The 20068-nt window shown below is 35.4% G+C and overlaps 1 protein-coding gene across 1 annotated transcript in view; it reads right to left on the bottom strand.

Annotated features, from left to right (window-relative positions):
- Positions 1 to 20068, bottom strand: part of Col24a1 (collagen type XXIV alpha 1 chain) — a 305980-nt gene that overhangs the window by 166021 nt on the left and 119891 nt on the right. The window contains exons 20-21 of the mRNA XM_042685239.1: positions 18867 to 18920; positions 512 to 565 (exon numbers count right to left, since the gene is read on the bottom strand). Of these exons, the coding sequence (XP_042541173.1) occupies positions 512 to 565; positions 18867 to 18920 (108 nt within the window). The remainder of the gene's footprint in view (positions 1 to 511; positions 566 to 18866; positions 18921 to 20068) is intronic.

Here is a 20068-nt window from a genome sequence, read left to right as displayed (position 1 = left end):
AAAAAGGTGTCTGCATTTCACTTGCAGAAATATTGGACATATTTATTAAATATGCTGATTTGTTAAGTTACTAGTTGATGTTAGTACAATACTAACAATATATGTAGATGTCTCTAAACATAAATGCTTTACTTGATAAACAAATATTTTGTTCAACTCAAAACTCAATTAAAGTATAATATATTGGGTCACAACTATAAAGCAGTCACAATAGTAAATATAAATTATTGGACATGTGTATTTGATTCTGTGTTTGGATTCCTCAACATTCCTTTGGAGACCACTGACACAAATCACTTAATGAATTCAGAACATTGTAAAATGATTCCAAATTCCACTCCATAACTGCCAATGTAAAATGGTAACTTGAAATCTGCTATAGTAAAAATTGTCCACAGTAAGGAAATTGTTTCTTCATGTAAAAAGAAAAAAAAACCTAAAGACCCAAGAAAAATGTAAAGGGATAATTTGAACCAAGAAACTGCTAACTTAATAGTCGCTACCTCCATACCTGAGTTCCTTTGAGACCAGGAGGCCCCGGAGGCCCTCTATTTCCAAGTAGTCCCTATAAAAACAAAATAAACACACAAATTAAAATTTATAGCTCTATTAGCATTTTGATCAACCTTCATTAAGCTGATTATCAAAACATTGTTAGGTAGCACTATTCATTCCTCATGTAGAAGTCATGAAAATGAGATGGGAAAGCAGCTGGGCCGAAAACTACAAGATCCCTAAAAACTGAGAAACAGAATAAATTTTCTTTCAAACAGTTTAAGTTTCAAATAATTTGTTCAGTATGTTATTTTTCAATTTCCAGATATCTTCTCAGAGAACATTTTCTAACTGAAAGCAATGGATCCAGCTGTTACTCTGACAATAAATAAACATAATGGAGTATCCACAAAGACTAAACACAAATGGAAGGGTCTGGAATTCATTATTCATACTAAGTGTTCCTCAGCTTCTTCATGTAACCTTGTGAAAAAGAGATGGGTGATTTGCAAAGAAACAGAATGAAACTATAAATGCTGACTGTTGCTTTTGAGATAAATACTTGTTCAAAATAATTACAAAAATAATCTGCCTAATTCAAATAACACTGGCAACATCTATTCAACATAGCAACATTTTATTAGTTCTGTTCTCTTACTATGCAATGTGCTAGAAGAGTTATACATAAAGCTCTTCTGAAAATTACATTTTCATTATTGTGTTTAGTAAGTCTGTAACAATTAAAACATTTATGTGTGTGTGTGTGTGTGTGTGTGTGTGCACGTGTGTGTGTATATGTGTGTGTGCTTGTGTGTGTGTGTGTGTGTGCTGGTCTTGAGTCTTAAACTCAGGGTCTGGACTCTGTCCCTGAGCTCCTTTTGCTCAACACTAGTGCTCTACTTCTTCAGTCACAGCCATTTCTAGCTTTTTATTTTTTGAGTAATTTATTAGTGGAAAAAGTCTCACAGATTTCCCTGCCTACACTGGCTTTGAACTGCAATCCTTACATCTCAACCTCCTAAATAGCTAGAAATACAGGCATGAGCAATCAGCACCCAACTTTAATCTAAGCATGTTAAATAAAAAATGTAAACCTACCCTCTAATTTGTGTATTTAGTTTTAGAAAGTAGGAGTGTCAAACCACAGGGCAATCTTTATATTGTAGCTTGCCTTTTTGTTGGTATACACCTTAACACAAAAGAAAAAATAATTCTGGTTTCGTTTAAGCCTATCTTATCACAATACTATTATTAAAACAGCGTCATCCAAGAAAACTGCATGTCTTCAAGTAGTAACCTGATTATTTTTGTGCAGTGTTCTATTTTTTAGAAAGAGCAAATGTGTTAGATTATGAAAGTGGGCTTATGCTCTTTTTATGCTTGCCCAACATATATTATCAGTTTTATTGGCAAAAAAGCACTCTAATTTTCCTTCAGGAAAGGAAATACCTTTTGTTTGTACTCTTGGACCAGATGGCTTGGGGGGTGTGACTCTAACTGTAATGGTGGACATATAACAGGAACCTAAGTCAGTCAGCATGCTCCGTACACCTAGAACGTGATTTAAGAATGACCAAGAAATTCCATAAAGCCATGTAACAAAAGGTAATTTCAAACTTCAATGAAGTTACTAGAAATATAAAATAGCATTAAGGATGAGATAACCTTCAATAATGGAAAACCATCAAGAGGACAGAGCCTGAAAGCTAAATCAATGCCTTAACCAATGGAGAAAATAGCTCGTGTGATATTGGTTGGGGTCCTGGGTTCCATTGTTACTATTAAGTTCCTAAACTGTTCACATACTAGTCAAGCCTCTTTGAATTGGGGTTCCATTATCTACAAGGTTTGAAAAATCATGATTGATAACAATGATTTTCAACTCTTCAGATTTTAAAGTACTGATCTCCTGAAATTCAAAGTGAAAGACTTTAAGAGTTTTCAAAGATTAATTGGAGGTATAGATTCCAAAAACTGTGATGTTTCAATTCTAGTACAATAATAGCCATTTTTGTCAAATATATGCTAATATTTTATTAATTCTTTTACTATAGTTCATAATAATAAAACATCAAATTGCACTACTAAATAGCAAATTAGGCTCTGAATATATAAACACAAATAAGATATGGTACCCATTCTTAATAAATTAACAATTTATATAGATGATGCTTTAAAATAAAAGTTATAAAGTCAAAGTTACAATGGAAGGAGAAATATGTGGTATGTAAAGGAAATTGAGAAAAGTGAGAAAAATCCTTTCTGGAAAAATCAGAAAAAAATAACATGTGTGAGTACGTTTGTCTTTACCCATAAAACACTAACGAAAAACTTATAATTAAAAGCAATAAAAGAGTATAATCAAGCCCCAGTGTAAAAAGGACCCTGATAAGTGTATAAAATTAGATTAGAGAATGCATGTAAGCAACTATCCTAGTTCCGTAGCCAGGATTTAACCAATAGATGGCTGATTAAAAGAACTAGGCTCCTTAACTCTCTCATTGAAGCTACTTATCCTGGGGATAGCACCACTGACCAAAACCCAAACTAACCTTTTCAGAAAAGCAGGAAAGCCTGTGCTGCCTTCTACCTCCTTCCTCTTTTAAAATCATCTTAAAGGAATAATAAAAAGTAAATTAAGGCTGGGCACTGATAGCTCACACCTGTAATCCTAGCTACTCAGGAGGCTGAGATCTGAGGATTGCATATTGAAGCTAGCCTAAATAGAAAAGTCCATTCGACTCCTATTGCTAATTAAGTATCAAAAACACCAGATGTGAAACTTTAGCTCAAGTGATAGAGCACTAACTTGAGCAAATAAAATGAGGGACAACACCCAGGCCTTGAGTTCAAGCACCGACAGGCTTGAACAACAAAAATCATTAATTAAATAAGAAAGAAAATAATTCTGTGTTGTCTATAAGATAAAAATGTCCCATATGAATTTTTGGATTGCCTCTTCTATTTCCTTGAAGAATAGGGTTGTAATATTGATAGCTATGGCATTGAATTTATAGATAGCCTTGGGAAGTATTGCCATTTTAATGATGTTGATCCTTCCAATCCAGCATGGGAAGTTTTTCCACTTTCTAAGTTCTATTTTGATTTCCTTTTTCAGGTTTTTAAAGTTTTCATCATAGAGGTCCTTCACTTCTTTGGTTAAATTAATTCCTAGGTATTTTACTTTTTGTGGGGCTATTATAAATGGAGTTGCTTTCCTGATTTCAGCCATGCTTTTCTCATTGTTGGCATACAGAAAAGCCATTGATTTTTTGAGGATAAATTTATACTTTTATAATTTTATACTTTGCCAAAGTTTTGAATCAGCTTGAGTAATTTGGGATTCTTTAAATACAAGATCATGCCATCTGCAAAGAGGGAGAGTTTTACTTCATCTTTCCTTACTGGAGGAATATCAATACCAAATTTCAAACTCTGTACTGGCACAATAACAGACCTCAGGACCAATGGAATAGAACTGAAAACCCAGAAATGAACCCACAGACCTATAGCCATCTAATCTTCGATAAGGGAGCTGAAAAAAAAAAAAAAAGAATGGAAGAAAGCCTCTTCAGTAAACGGTGCTGGCAAAATTGGTTAATCACCTGTAGAAAACTAAAGCTAGATCCTTATATATCACCCTGCACCAGAATTAACTCCAAATGGATCAAAGACCTCGGAGTCAAAGCAGACACCCTGAAAACATTACAGGATGGAATAGGAGAAACCCTAGGTCTCCTTGGCACAGGCCGAAATTTTCTTAATAGAGATCCAGAAACACAACAAATCAAAGAAAGGTTGGACAAATGGGATTGCATGAAGCTGCAGAGCTTCTGCATGGCAAAGGGCATAGCTAGCAAGATCAATAGAAAGCCCACGGATTGGGAGAAGATCTTCCCTAGCTATCCAACAGACAAGGGTCTCATATCAAAAATACACCTGGAACTCAAAAAATTAAATCCCCCAACAACAAATCCTCAAAGAAACGACTGCCCAATAAGTAAGTGGGCTAAAGACTTACAGAGAGGGGCTGGGAAGGTGGCTCAGTGGTAGAGCGCTTGCTTTGCATGCTTGAGGCCCTGGGTTTGATTCCTCAGCACCACATAAGCAGAAAAAAAAACCGGAAGTGGTGCTGTGGCTCAAATAGTAGAGTGCTAGCCTTGAGCTGAAGAGCTGAGGGACAGCTCCCAGGCCCAGAGTTCAGGCCCCACAACCGGACCCCCTCCCCCCCCCCCCCCAAAAAAAAAAGACTGACAGAGAAACTTCGCTGAAGAGGAAAGAAGGATGGCCAATAGACACATGAAGAAATGCCCAACCTCTCTAGCCATAAAAGAAATGCAAATCAAAACAACACTGAGGTACCACCTCACCCCAGTCAGAATGGCTATAATCAAGAACTCTAACAACAGATGCTGGAGGAGATGTGGACAGAAGGGAACCATACTGCATTGTTGGTGGGAATGTAAACTTGTTCAACTACTTTGGAAAGTAGTATGGAGGTTCCTCAAAAGACTTTACACAGAGCTATGACCCAACAATCCCACTTTTGGGCATTTACCCAAATAATCACAAACAAGACCATATTAAAGTTACAGGCACAACTGTTTATTGAAGCATTATTTTTACCATAGCTAAGATATGGAACCAACCCAGATGCCCCTCAGTAGATGAACGGATCAAGAAAATGTGGTATATATACACAATGGAATTCTATGCCTCCATCAGAAAAAATGGCATTGCCCCATTTGTTAGGAAATGGGAAGGCTTGTAGAAAATTATAGTAAGTGAAATAAGCCAGGCCCAAAGAAACATAGGTCTCATGGTTTACCTTATTTGCAATAATTAGTATATGTCTGAGACAACTAGAAAAGGTCAGAAAAGTTGACGTTAGGAGAAATTAACCCCAAAATAAGGACTCAAATGGTTTTTCTGTCTTGCTATTGTTTCTAACATATTTATAAGATGATTTCTTTGTTGCTTTGTATGTCCCTCCCCTGCTTTCACTGTATTTGATGTTGGTATAATTTGGGGAGGGGAAGGGAAAAAACAAAATGTTTAAATAGGGATACAGGTGGACCTATTGCAGCAATGAAATATACAAGATGCTATGTCGAAAAACGAACTTTACAACTTTGGAGTGTGTAGGAGAGTGGAGAAATGGGGAGATATAGGAGGGCAGGAATGGTAAGGGGAAACAAAGGAGGAGACAACAATGCTTGATAAGAAATGTACTCGTTACCTTGCTCATGTAATTGTAACCCCTCTGTACAGTATTTTCACAATAAAAAACTTAATAATAAAAAAGATAAAAATGTCAAGTATAAGAATATGAGATTTTGAGTCCCTCTCCTCAATAAAGGAAAAATTATGTAAGAAACGTACTGGAATTATCCAGAGCTTAATTATATTTACATTAAATCTATTTAGTTTTAAAGTATATTTGATTAATGGAGCTGAGTCATTAAATCCTAAAATGAACAGGAAGATATAAAAGTTCTCAATTGTACATATTGAAAAACACATTCTGTATATGAAATAACATATATAGATAGAGAAATTTACTATCCACTATTGAGAGGATAGCTCTCAATAACTCTCAATTGGCCAAACAGATGAAAATTGTCAGAATAGTTAAGACATATCATACAACAGAATCAATCTGGTGGCTATATAAAGAACACTGAATCTCCAAATCAGAATCTACACAATCTTTATAGGCACATATCATACATTTGTGGAGCTACCCACAAGGATGGTTAGGAGATTTCAACATTTCACATTAAACAATGGACTTCAGCAATAGCATATAGACAGCAGATTCTGTATCTGCAAATACAACCTACTGTAAATAAAAAGTGCTTTTTAGAAGTGCCTCTGTATAGACATTTTTCCTGTCATTTTTGGGTAAACAATATAGAAAACAAGTATTTATATTGCATTCACAGATGCTTAGGCTTTATAAACAATGTAGAGATGATTTAAAGTACATAAGAAGATGCATATAGGTTATATCTATGTGATATGAACACATGGTCATATGTTAGGTCACAAAACAAGAATTAGCAAATGTAAGATGAATCAAATCATACCAAATGTCTAGGCAAAAGAAAGAAAAACAAAGCAGATGGGAAAGAAGTTGAATATTCGTATAAGTAGATTATATGACTTTATATGTAGAAAACCCCTAAGGATTTCACATAAGATACATACTCAACTAGTTTAAAAGAATGAAGTCAAAGTAAAACAATCGTTTGTATTTCTATACATCAAAAGGAAGAAACTGAGAATCTGAAAGAAACTGAAAATCGAATCATATTTACAATAGCATCAAAAGAAAAAAAAACTTTTAGGAATAAACTTAAGCAATGAGGAGAGTGACATGCACATTGAAAACTACAAAACACTGCTTAATGCCAGTAAAACTGATACAAATAGAAGCAAAGATATCCTGTGTTCATAGTTTGGAAAATTAAAGGTGCTAAACTGTCCATGGTACTGAAAGTAATATTCAAGCTATTACTATCAAACTGCAGGGTTGTCTTTTCCACAAATATAGGGGAAAAGTCCTAAAATTCATATACAACCACAAAGGACCCCAACTAACAAAGAAAGTTTTGTAAAAGAACAAAGTTGGAGTTGGGTGCCAGCCCTACATCAGGAGACTGGGATCTGAGGATCAAGGTCAAAGCCAGTCTAGAGAGATAAATCCAAGAAACTCTTGTTTTCAGTAACCATCAAAAAGCTGGAAGTGGAGGTGTGGTTCAGGTGATATAGCATCAGTCTTGAACAACAAAAACTAAGCAAGAGCATGCAGCCCTGAATTTAAGTCCCATGCATCAGTACTGGCACAAATAAATAGCAAACAAACAAAGCTGGAGGTCTCATTGCTTTCTGGGTTCAAAGGACATAAAAAAGTTCCAGTAATCAAGAACCAAGAAATATCTAAGCCTATAGGAATATTTGACAAGGAAGGCATATCTACACAATGAAAAGGCTTATCTACAACAGTGTTGGGAAATTTGTATACTCACATGGAAAATAATAAAACTGAACCCTTATTTTGCACTATACATAAAAGTCAACTAAAAAGTCAACTAAAAAGACTTAAAGATGAAAACTGAAACTAAAAATCCTAGAGGAAAACATAAGAGGAAAACCGAATTAACATTGATAATAACTATAATTTCTTGGGCACAACATTCAAGAAACAGAAGTCAACAAAAAACAAATAGACAAGTACACTGTTGATACCTAGGAGTTGGAGCAATAAGGAATTGATTTCAGTGGACACAGAATTTTATTCATGCAGGATGCAAAAGTTCCAGAGGTCTGCTACAAATAGATGTAACCATTTTAACTATTACAATACTATACTACACACTGCAAATCTTATAAGTATGGATTTCACATACTATGGTTTGGGTGTTGCAACTGTTTATTTTTCATTCTTTTATTGATTGTTATTTTAAAGGTAATGCACAGAGGGGTTATGGTTACATAAGTCCGATGAAGAGTACATTTCTTCTTGAACACTGTCACCCTTCCCTTGCACTCTCCCACTTTTCCCTCCTGTCCTACCCACAAGTTGTATAGTTGATTTTCAACATAGGGTCTAGTGAGTATCACTGATGCATTTCTTCAGTTCACCCTTTGTCCCACCATTTCTGTGGCTCACCTTACCCTCTCAAAGACAGATAAATGAACAAATAAGACAAAACGAAATGAAAACAAAAACAGCAGCAAAGAAAAAACAAAACCTTTTGTTTCCATTCCATGGGGTTCATTTTGATATGTATTATTTTGTTTGGTTAGATACACATAGCCATTGTGCTTATGTGATCCTCTCCTAAGAATATCCTCCTTCAGTCTCACTCTGTGAATGCCTAGAGACCTGTATAATTTATCATGCCCCAGTGTATTTTTTTCTTTTACCATTCAGTGGGCTTACTTGTAGTTTTAGAGGCACATGATGAGAGAAACCATGCAACCTCTGTTTCTTGGGGTCTGGCTTACTTTGCTTAATATCATCTTCCCCAAATCCTTCCATTCCCTGATGAATAGTACAATACCATCCTTTCTGATCAATGAGTAGAATTCCATTGTGTGTGTGTGTGTGTGTGTGTGTGTGTGTGTGTGTATACACACATATATATATGTGTGTATATATATACATACATACATATGTATGTATATATATATATATATATACACACACACATACATATATATATATGTACTAATGGATCAAGAAAATTTGGTATAGGCATCTGGACTATGATAAACAATGCTGAATTAAGCATGGTTGTTCTGGTAGCCTTAGTGTAGCCTTTGGATAAATGCCCAGAAGTGGAATTGATGAGTCATAAGGAAGTTCTATCTTTAGTCTTTTGAGGAAATTCCATATTGCTTCCAGAATGATTGAACAAGTTAAGATTCCCACCAACAGGGAAGTAGGGTTCCCTTTTGGCCACATCCCCACCAGTATTTGTTATTGTTAGTTTTCTTGATAATGGCCATTCTAACAAGGGTGAGGTGGCATCTCAATGTTGTTTTGAGTTTCATTTCTTTTATGGCCAGAGATTTCTGAATGTTTCTTCATGTGTTTATTGGCCATTCTTACTTCTTTTGAGAACTCTGTCTTTAAGTGCTTAGCCCATTTATTAATGAGGTTGTTTCTTTGAGAGTCTATTTTTGGGAGGTTTAATCTTTTGATCTCTTAATGTATTTTAGATATGAGATCCTTGTCTTATGAATAGCTGGTAAAAATCTCCCATTCTTGTTAGCTATGTCCTTTGCTATGAAGGAACTTTTTGGTTTGATGCAATCTCATTTGTCTAGTATTTCTTTGATTTTTCTGTGATTCTGATTTTTGCTTAGTAAGATTTTACTTAGTAAGTGGTGTTTCCCCTACCACTTCCTGTAATATTTCCATGGTATCTGGCCTTACAATGAAGTCTTTGATCCATTTAGAATTAATTCTGGTGCAAGGTGATATATAAGTATTTATCTTCAGTTTTCTGCATGTGGATAGCAGCTTTTGCTAGCACCATTTGTTGAAGAGTCTGTGTTTTTGGCTTGATTATCAAATATTAAGTGACTAGAGATTTGTTGGTTCATTTCTGGTTCATCTATTCTGTTCCACTAGGCTTTGGGCCTATTCTTGTGCCAATATCAAGGTGTTTTTTTTTATTATTATTGTGGCTTTGTAATAGAGTTTGAACTTTGGTATTGGTATCCCTTGAACACTATTCATCTTATTAAGGACTGAATTGCTATTTCGGATCTTTTGTTATTCGATATGAATTCTTGGATTACTTTCTCTGTTTCATTGGGGAAAAAAGTTGTTGGGATTTTGATGGTATTATAGTAAACTTGTAAATTGTCACAGCTGTTTTTAAACACATACATACGCACAAATGTACAGTGTTCCATGAATTTATTAGGGTTTACATTTCTCAACTTTATATTTAATATCTCTCACAGCTTGCCTTCGACTTTTTTTAAGTCAAGTAGATTTATTTATATCCTTTATACTTTGTTTTGTTTTCATTCTGAATGTGTTGCATAGAATGTATCATCCCTCAGTTCCACTTGGCCAAATCCAAGACATCCAGCTCAATTCACAAGTGCTCTCTGAATCTCTCTTAAAGAAAAAAAATGATCATACAACTACTCTCTGAGCTTCAAACTACTCACTTAAATGTTGCCCAGGTATTATGCTCTGTCACTTTTCTAATGTGGAAGATTCATGTTTCCAGAAGATATATAAGATCAAGTTATAATCTTGTTGTCTAGTCACTATTTATCGTAGTGGTAACAATAACACTGTAAAAATATTTTCAGTAAATATTTTTCAACTGAGTAAACAATGCCTGGAGAATAAAATGGTTAAAATAAAAAAATCCATATGTGAAATGTTGACTTAGGGCATGGAATATGAATATATGGGCTTGAGGTGATCTTGAAGAATTGTCTAGATCTTGGAGAATTCTTTTACCACATTTGCTTATCTCTTTGCAGATAAATACATGACATACTATAATAATTCAGTATACAAGTTACTTTTACATGTTATGCAACATGATCTAAAAATTGTAGTCTTTCTTTGAAAACGTATCAAGGCTGCTATACAAGAAACAGTAACAACTGTTTTTAACATTCCTAATTCCATAGTCAAAGTAACAACACAAACCATCAGAGAAATAATATATTATCCCTCTGTTTACTGGAGTGAATATTTGTTGGCTATTCTTACTTTCTGCAGTAAGCAGTAAAGGATGTGGTTTTGCTAATGTTACAGGATCCTTGAAAACAGATTGCCAAATTGGATGGCTCTCATGAAGGCTTACTGAAGTATGTTCTGTGTCTAAATACAAACATACATACACACAAAATTCTACAATCAATAGAACCATAATTAATACAACTTTCCAATACTGGCTTGAAATTTTTAGTCAGCTGGAAGCAAAGGAAGAGAATATAAAAGCCTTCTGTACAGCAATGCCAAATTGTTTTGGAAAGAACCCAAATTGAATTTTGAGTAACTGTTTATTTCAAATGCCATGTACATGATTTTCATGATAATGCTATACAGCCTCAACAAAATTTTCAGAGGTTATATTCCTGCTTCCCAAACAACACATGTGCATGAAAATAAAGGAAGTTCTAAGGTGCTTTGAGAATACAGTGCACTCATTTTTAGGACTAGTAAGTTTAGCTCTGTTTTCCTATTTCTAGAATAATTTCAAAGCAAATCAAAAAGCTCAACAAGGGCTGGGAAGTTGGCTGAGTGGTAGAATGCTTGCTTGCACACATGAGGCCTGGGTTCGATTCCTCAGCACCACATAAGCAGAAAAAAGCCAAAAGTAGCACTGTACCTCAAATGGTACGGTGCTAGCCTTGAGCTGAAGAGCTGAGGGATAGTGGCTAGGCCCAGAGTTCAAGCCCCACAACCAGCCAAAAAAAAAAAAGTTCAACAAGATAGACAAAACTGATCTTTCTCAGTTTACAAGGCAAAAACTCATATCTTTCTACCCTTAAAATTTATATTGTTGATAAAATCATGCCTTCTAAAATATCATATTAAAATTTCATGGTAGTCTTACATTGCTCTAACATCATTGGTGTTGATGAGTCTATAAGCTTATGTCTACTGAATAAACTTAGGTAAAATAATGTGAAAAGTAAGAACTGCCCACTGGAAATTCAAGTTATTCATTAGAATGACTAGTTTTCAGGTTTTATTCTTTTTTAAACCACTTTAGACATTTCAATATTAAAAGTAACTAAGAAATGAGATGGAATTTCTAAAGATCATTACTGTAATCATACTAAAAGGTCCCACTGAAGCTGGGTGTCATTCAATTCTAGCTATACAGGAGTCTAAGATCTGAGAATTGCAGTTTGAGGCCAGCCCAGGCAGGAAGGTCCAGGAGAATCTTATAGCCAATGAATTACAAAAAAAAATCTAGTCTTCCACATCAGGTCACAAAGAAAACTCGGCCAAATTCAGAAACATTGAAGTTATACCTTGCATTCTCTCAGACCACAAGGGAATAAAATTAGAACTCAATGTCAAAAGACACCAAAGAAAGTCCTGTAACACATGGAGGCTGAACAACACACTGTTGAAGCACCAGTGGGTCATGGAAGAAATTAGAAAGGAAATTCAAATGTTCATGATACTCAACAAAAATGAACACACAAACTACCAGCTCATCTGGAACACAGCAAAGGCAGTACTCAGGGGGCAGGTTTATAGCTCTGAGTTCCTACATCAACAAATTGGAGAGATCTGAAACCAACAATTTAATGAGACATTTGAGCCTCCTTGAAAAAGAGCAGCAAGATAAACCCCAATCCAGTAGATGGAAAGAAATAATTAAAATTAAATCAGAATTAAATGAATTAGAATCCAAAAAAACATAGAAAGAATCAATAAAACAAAGAGTTGGTTCTTCGAAAAAATTAACAAAATTGACAGACGCTTAGCAAATCTTATCAGAAAAAAGAAGAGAACACCCCATATAAATAAACTCAGAGATGAGAATGGAAACATCACCACAGAAACAACCAAGATTCAGAACATTATAAGGGAATACTTTTCAAACCTTTATGCTAATAAGTTTGAGAACTTGGCAGAAATGGACCTTTTCCTAGCAAATATTGACATGCCGAAACTAAACCAAGATGAGTTAAATCATCTTAACAGGCCCATATCAAGTATTGAAATAGAAACAGCAATCAGAGACCTCCCATCTAAGAAAAGCCCAGGACCAGATGGTTTTACAGCAGAATTCTACAAGGCATTCAAAGCAGAGCTCACACCAATACTCCTCCAACTCTTCAATGAAATTGAAAGAGAAAGTTCACTACTGAACTCATTCTATGAAGCCATCATAACTCTCATCCCAAAACCATGCAAAGATTCATCAAAGAAAGAGAACTATAGACCCATTACTTTGATGAACATTGATGCAAAACTTCTCAACAAAATTTTGGCCAATCGACTTCAACAATTCATCCAAAAAATCATACACCACGATCAAACAGGATTCATTTCAGGGATGCAAAGCTGGTTCAATATATGCAAATCAATTAATATAATTCATCACATCAACAGGAGCAAGGATAAGAACCACATGGTTATCTCAATAGATGCAGAAAACACATTTGACAAGATCCAACACCCCTTTATGATGAAGGTTCTGGAAAAATTAGGAATCCATGGAACATTCCTCAATACAATAAAGGCTGTATATGACAAACCTACAGCCAGCATTGTACTTAATGGTGAAAAACTAAAGCCATTTCCTCCTAACTCAGGAATGAGACAAGGTTGTTCACTGTCTCCACTGCTCTTCAATCTAGTATTAGAATGTCTAGCTACAGCAATAAGACAAGATGCAAACATAAAGGGGATCCAAATAGGGAAAGAAGTAAAACTCTCCCTCTTTGCAGATAACATGATCTTGTATTTAAAGAATCCCACAGACTCCACTCCCAAATTACTCAACCTGATTCAAAACTTTGGCAAAGTAGCAGGGTATAAAATTAACCCTCAAAACTCAATGGCTTTTCTGTATGCCAACAATGAGAAAAGTGTGACTGAAATCAGTAAAGCAACTCCATTTGCAATAGTCCCACAAAAAATAAAATAACTAGGAATTAACTTAACCAAAGAAGTGAAGGACCTCTATGATGAAAACTTTAAAAATTTTAAAAGGGAAATCAAAACAGAACTTAGAAAGTGGCAAAACATCCCATGCTCCTGGGTTGGAAAGATCAACATCGTTAAAATGGCAATACTTACCAAGGCTATCTACAAATTCAATGTGATACCTATCAATATTCCAACCTCATTCTTCAAGGAAATAGAAGAGGCAATCCAAAAATTCATATGGAACAATAAAAGACCCTGAATAGCTAAAATGATCCTCAACAGAAAGAACAGTGCTGGAGGAATATCAATACCAAATTTCAAACTCTACTACAAAGCCATAGTAATCAAAACAGCTTTGTACTGGCACAAGAACAGACTGCAGGACCAATGGAATAGAATTAAAAACCCAGAAATGAACCTACAGACATATAGCCATCTAATTTTCGATAAGGGAGCTAAAAAAATAGAAGAAAGATAGCCTCTTCCGTAAATGGTGCTGGCAAAATTGATTAACAACTTGCAGAAAACTAACGCTAGATTCTTATATGTCACCCTGCACCAGAATCAACTCCAAATGGATCAAAGACCTCAGAGTCAAAGCAGACACCTTGAAAACATTACAGGATGCAATAGGAGAAACCCTAGGTCTCCTTGGCACAGGCTGAAATTTTCTTAATAGAGACCCAGAAACTCAACAGATCAAAGAAAGGTTGGACAAATGGGATTGCATGAAATTGCAGAGCTTCTGCATGGCAAAGGACATAGCTAGCAAGGTCAATAGAAAGCCCATGGATTGGGAGAAGATCTTCACTAGCCTTACAATGGACAAGGGTTTCATATCTAAAATATACCTGGAACTCAAAAAATTAAATCACCCAACAACAAATCTTCAAAGAAACAACTGCCCAATAAATAAGTGGGCTAAAGACTTTCAGAGAAACTTCTCTGAAGCGGAAAGAAGGATGACCAATAGACACATGACGAAATGCTCAACCTCCCTAGCCATAAAAAAAAAGCAAATCAAAACAACATTGAGATACCACCTCACCCCAGTTAGAATGGCTAAAATCAAGAACTCTAGTAACAACAGGTGCTGGAGGGGATGTAGACAGAAGGGAACCTTACTGCATTGTTGGTGGGAGTGTAAACTTGTTCAACCACTTTGGAAAGCAGTATGGAGGTTCCTCAAAAGACTCCACATAGAGCTTCCCTATGACCCAGCAATCCCACTTTTGGGTATTTACCCAAATGTTCACAAACAAGACCACACTAAAGCTACCAACACGACTATGTTTATTGCAGCATTATTTACTGTAGCTAAGATATGGAACCAACCCAGATGCCCCTCAGTAGATGAATGGATCAAGAAACTGTGGTATATATACACAATGGAATTCTATGCCTCCATCAGAAAGAATGACATTGCCCCATTTGTTAGGAAATGGAAAAACTTGGAAAAAATTATATTAAGTGAAGTAAGCCAGGCCCAAAGAAACATAGGTCCCATGGTTTCCCTTATTTGCAATATCTAGTATATGTCTGAGTCAAGCAGAAAAGTTCAGATAAGGTGATGTTAGATATATGTTTTTTTTTCTTTCATGTGATTGTTTCTAACACATTTATAAGATTATTTCTTTGTTGCTTTTTATGTCCCTCCCCCACGGTATAACCCCTGCTTTCACTGTATTTGTTGTTGGTATAATTTGTGGAGGGGAAGGGGAAAAACTAGTCGTTAAATAGGGATACAGGTGGACCCATTGCAACAATGAGATGTACAAGTCGTTATGTTGAAAACCAACTTTACAACTTTGGTGGGGGGAAGGATTGGGAGGGTTGGGGGAGGATGGGAAGGGATGGGAAGGGGAAACAAAGGCAGAGGCTACAATGCTTGATAAGAAATGTACTCATTATCTTGCCCAGGTAATTGTAACCCCTCTGTACAGTATTTTCACAATAAAAAATCATGTCAAAGGTCACAAAAATAAAGAAAAAATACTCAATGTATGTGTGTGAAAAAAGAAATGGAAAACTTGATGTGATTGTTGGGCAAAAGGGTAGTTGGGAATGGAGAATCATGGAAAGGTTCACTCTGTTCAAGAAGCACGGTGCATTTTAAGGTACAATTCCCTTGTACAATCATTCAACGATAAATAAGTAAAAAAGAAAAGTTTTAAATAAATTGTCAGGTTGGAGGCAAGAAAAGTAACTGTAGATCCACTAGATTAAGTTTGGTGAAAGAAGCTTCACTACAATATTGGCAGAAAAATGTTTTTAAAGGAAAATAGAGGAAATTTCATGACAAAGAAGAAATTGGGGAAGGCATGAGATTGTTTAGGGGTCAGGAGAGGATTCTATGTAAAACATGTGAAACACGAACATGCAGAGTCAGAGGTGCACTTTCATGAAGACAGAAAGGAAATGAGAAACATCACTGCATTGAGGGACAACTTTCTAAGTGGCAGATAAGGTTACCACTCCTCCGCCTCCTCCCTCCCCCACCGCCCAACCTGGAAAAAAGCAGGCTGTTCAGTTACATTTGAATTTCACATAAACAAGTAATTTTTCATTTAAATATTTCATTTAAATATTTCTCCTCCCTCTTGCAGGTTTCGTTTTCCTGAATGCTATGCATCCCACAGTGCAAATTCCTACATCAGTTCCAGTGCTCTCTTTTCTGCAAACCTTGTGCTCCCTCTTCTCACAATGGCATATACTAATTAGTGTTTATTGTGATTATTATAGAATTTTCTCTACATATCTACACTGTATCTTTCTTCAAAATAAGGATCAGAACTTTCCATCATTGTAGATTCTAGGATCTACCATAGTAGCTATCACAGAAAAGACAGTCCATCAATATTTGCTAACTGAAAAAAAAGTGCTATTTCAGATCTTTGTTATCTCTCCTTTAGAGGATTCTAGCTCAGCTCATTTCTCCTCTTTCTCAGTTCCCCTCTGAAAATTTAACATAGGAGGTATAAAAACCATTCAGCATGATGTTGTATATTCTCCCCAATTTAATCCCAAAGGTAAGTGATTAAGAGCTCAGACTTTGCAATCATGACTGTATAACAATCCTAGCTATGCTATTTGATAGTTATGTGACTTTGAGTGAATAACTTAATAATTTGTAAAAAGAGGGTATTATCAGGGCTGGACAGATGGCTCAGTGGTAGAGTGCATGCATGAGGCCCTGGGTTCAATTCCTCAGCACCACACAAGCAGAAAAAGCCAGAAGTGGCATTATGGTTTAAGTGGTAGAGTGCTAGCCTTGAGCTGAAGAGCTGAGGAACAGCACCCAGGCCCAGAGTTCAGGCCCCACAACCAACAACAATATTATTATTAATATCCTTCCTAGCCTCTTTGAAGCTATACTTCATAACTTTTCAATCTTTCAAACTTTAGGTTTCACCAACCCTTGGCCTTATTCACAATGTTTGTTTACCTACATCACCCTGCCACATTAGCAGCCTGGGTGGGGGAAGCTTAGCATTTAAGTTTTTTCTATTAGCAGTTCCTAGCACATACACACAATGGTAGAAAAACGAAGTTCAATGCTTAGATTTCTTTGGGTATTTTGTGTTATTTTAAGGCTCCAGGACACCATAGGGTTGTTTGTTTGTTTGTTTGTTTTTAATTTTAGACAATGGATATTTTAGTCAGCTGTGAAGTATTTTAATGGGTTAGAAAATCCTCACCAATTTATTTGTATGCTCTGATTTTTCAGATTCGTTTTATTCTACTTTTTTTCAAGAAGTCCCTTTTTAGACATGTATATGATTTGAAAATATTGTTATCCAAATAAATTATATCTATAATAATCCTTGAAAATAATTTTCAATGATCTGAATTCTGAACTCAAAAAGGCTTAGTAGTAAAATAGAGTAAATTGCTGAGAAACACCACTTTATAAACCAGAAATAAAAATGTATATATATAAATTCAAGGAAAGACAGGCAAGTAGTGGGCAAGTGTAAAGCACTAATAAAAGTCTAGCCAGCTTCTAGGAAGATACAACTTATACAACCACTATGAAAAACAGTATAGGATTTCCTCAAAAAAAAAAAGTTAAAAGTTAACTAGAACTACTGTAAAATCCAGAGCTCTCATTGTTAGGCATTTATCCTGAGTGTAAGTCAGGACACAATAAAGACATACTCACACCCATGTTTATAACAGCACTTGTTGTAATAGACAAGCTATGAAAACAGCTTAGATAAAGATAAAGCAGCTTAGATAAAGAAAAAGTGGTATATATATATATGTATATACATATTATCTAATCATAATATGTATGTATATATACATATTATCTAATCATAATAATTGAATTAACTTTGGCAGAAAATGGATGGATATGGAGATCATCTTGTTAAGTATAGTAGGCTAGGTTTAGCAAGACAAAAGTGGGATCTAGTCCTAAAAGGTATACACATACATAAATACACATGCATACTCAGAATATGAGTGTGATAGGAACTGTGGAACTGTTTGGAGAGACATGGGGAAGAGACAGGGGAAGAGAATGTTGGAGAATGAATTAAGTATCTAAATACATAGTGTCTATGCATAAAAATGGCCTGAGGAAACTCACTGAACGTGAACAATAAGAGTGCTAATGGGGTTATGAAAAGAGAGGGCAATAGAAGTAAGTGGTCAATCTAAAGCATAATATGCGCATGTGTGAAATACCACAGTGAAACCACATTGGACAATTAATATTTGTTAAAGAAAATGAGTAAGAAGAATGTACAATAGGTACTACTATAGGTGGAAATTGACAAGACCAGAAAGGGCAAAGAGAGAAGGTAACAGAGGGTAAATATGGCCAAAGTTCTTTCTGTATATGGATGAAAAAAAAAAAAAAAAACTGTTGCAATTGTTTGAAGAGCTGGGCAATGGTGTCTCACACCTGTAACCTAGCTACTCAGGAGGCCGAGATCTGAGGATCATGGTTCAAAGCCAGCCTGAGCAGGAAAGTCCGTGACACTCTTATCTCCAATTAACCACCAGAAAAAAATTGGAAGTGGTGCTGTGGCTTAAGGGGTAGAGCACTTGCCTTGAGCTGAAGAGCTCAGGGACAGTGCCCAGGCCCAGAGTTCAAATCCCATGACTGACCAAAAAAATTTTTTTTTAATTTGGAGAAGAGGGATTAGGGAGATGAAGAATAATGATAGTGTGGAGTGAATTTGGTCAAGGAACATTTTACCTTTGCTCCTTCTGGGCCATTATGTCCAGGAATCCCAATGTCTCCAGGAAAACCCTAGAAGATATAAAAATGTAGAGAGTTTATTCCACAGCAAATTAAATCTATTGAACACAAATCCTCTTTGCTTTTCTTTCATGTCCAATTAATACAATTGCTATTCTATAAAAATGGTAAACATTGGTAGGCAACTGTTTAACACTAGAATGAAAATGTATGAAATGTACCAAAACAGAATTTATGCCATTAGTTATTCACAAACAATCCTTAGACCTAAAGAAAACTCTATTCCAGTCTAAGAGGATGAAAGTTTTATCCAAAAATTATTTATGTCTTGGAAATGAGGAAAACGAAGTGTACCATGATATCTTAATATCATGTAGCACACAATGCCATTAAGATTTTTAAAAATTAACTTTGTTAGATTTACTGTTTAGTAACTATGTGTTAATTTATAGAATTTCAGTAGGTGGAGGTGCAAACCAATTCAGTATGGCTAAAAACAATCCAAATGTTATGGCTTAATATATAAGATATTAGTTGATTTTTGTATTTTTCTTGTTTTTTGTGTTAGTACTGTGCTTTGAGTAAGAGCCTTGAGTCCTCAAAAGTTCAGCCACTGGTGCAACACCCTTCATCCCTTTTCACTTGAATTATTTTTCAAACTCTTTACTAGGGCTAGCTTCAGACTGTGATCTTCCTACCTCTACCTCCTCCATAGTAAGAATTCCAGGTGGGAGCAGCCACAACCTACTTGTTTGTTGAAAAGTTATACTCTGGATCTCTGCCTCCAGAAGTCACAAAGATTACAGACTTGCACCACAACAACTAACCCAGATTTATCTTATTATAACATCTACTCTGTAATTACCTATAAATACATACCTCCTAAAATGCTTATTGAACTTCTTACTCATTACATTGTTCATGGATAATTCTGCTAAAATCTTTGGCTTGTATTTATATTTGCAAGAAAACAGTAATTTTACCTTTTGAAAATTACACAGGCAGTCTAAAACAGATGGGCCAAGAAATAGAAATGGATCACTGTGTTAAATAAAAACCTGTGTTGGGAATGAAAGGGTTTAGGATGTTGCTCTAAAACAGTTAGATTAAAATAAATCAGAATGTGATTCATCATTGTTGTAAGTTAATATTTGGTGTTTTTTCTGCACTGATTATTGTCACAGATAGGTTTTTACCAT

The sequence above is a fragment of the Dipodomys spectabilis genome, unplaced genomic scaffold (genome assembly GCF_019054845.1).
Source record: "Dipodomys spectabilis isolate Male_0828 unplaced genomic scaffold, ASM1905484v1 ptg000002l, whole genome shotgun sequence".
Classification (NCBI taxonomy): domain Eukaryota; kingdom Metazoa; phylum Chordata; class Mammalia; order Rodentia; family Heteromyidae; genus Dipodomys; species Dipodomys spectabilis.
This window is presented reverse-complemented; position numbering and strand designations above follow the sequence as displayed.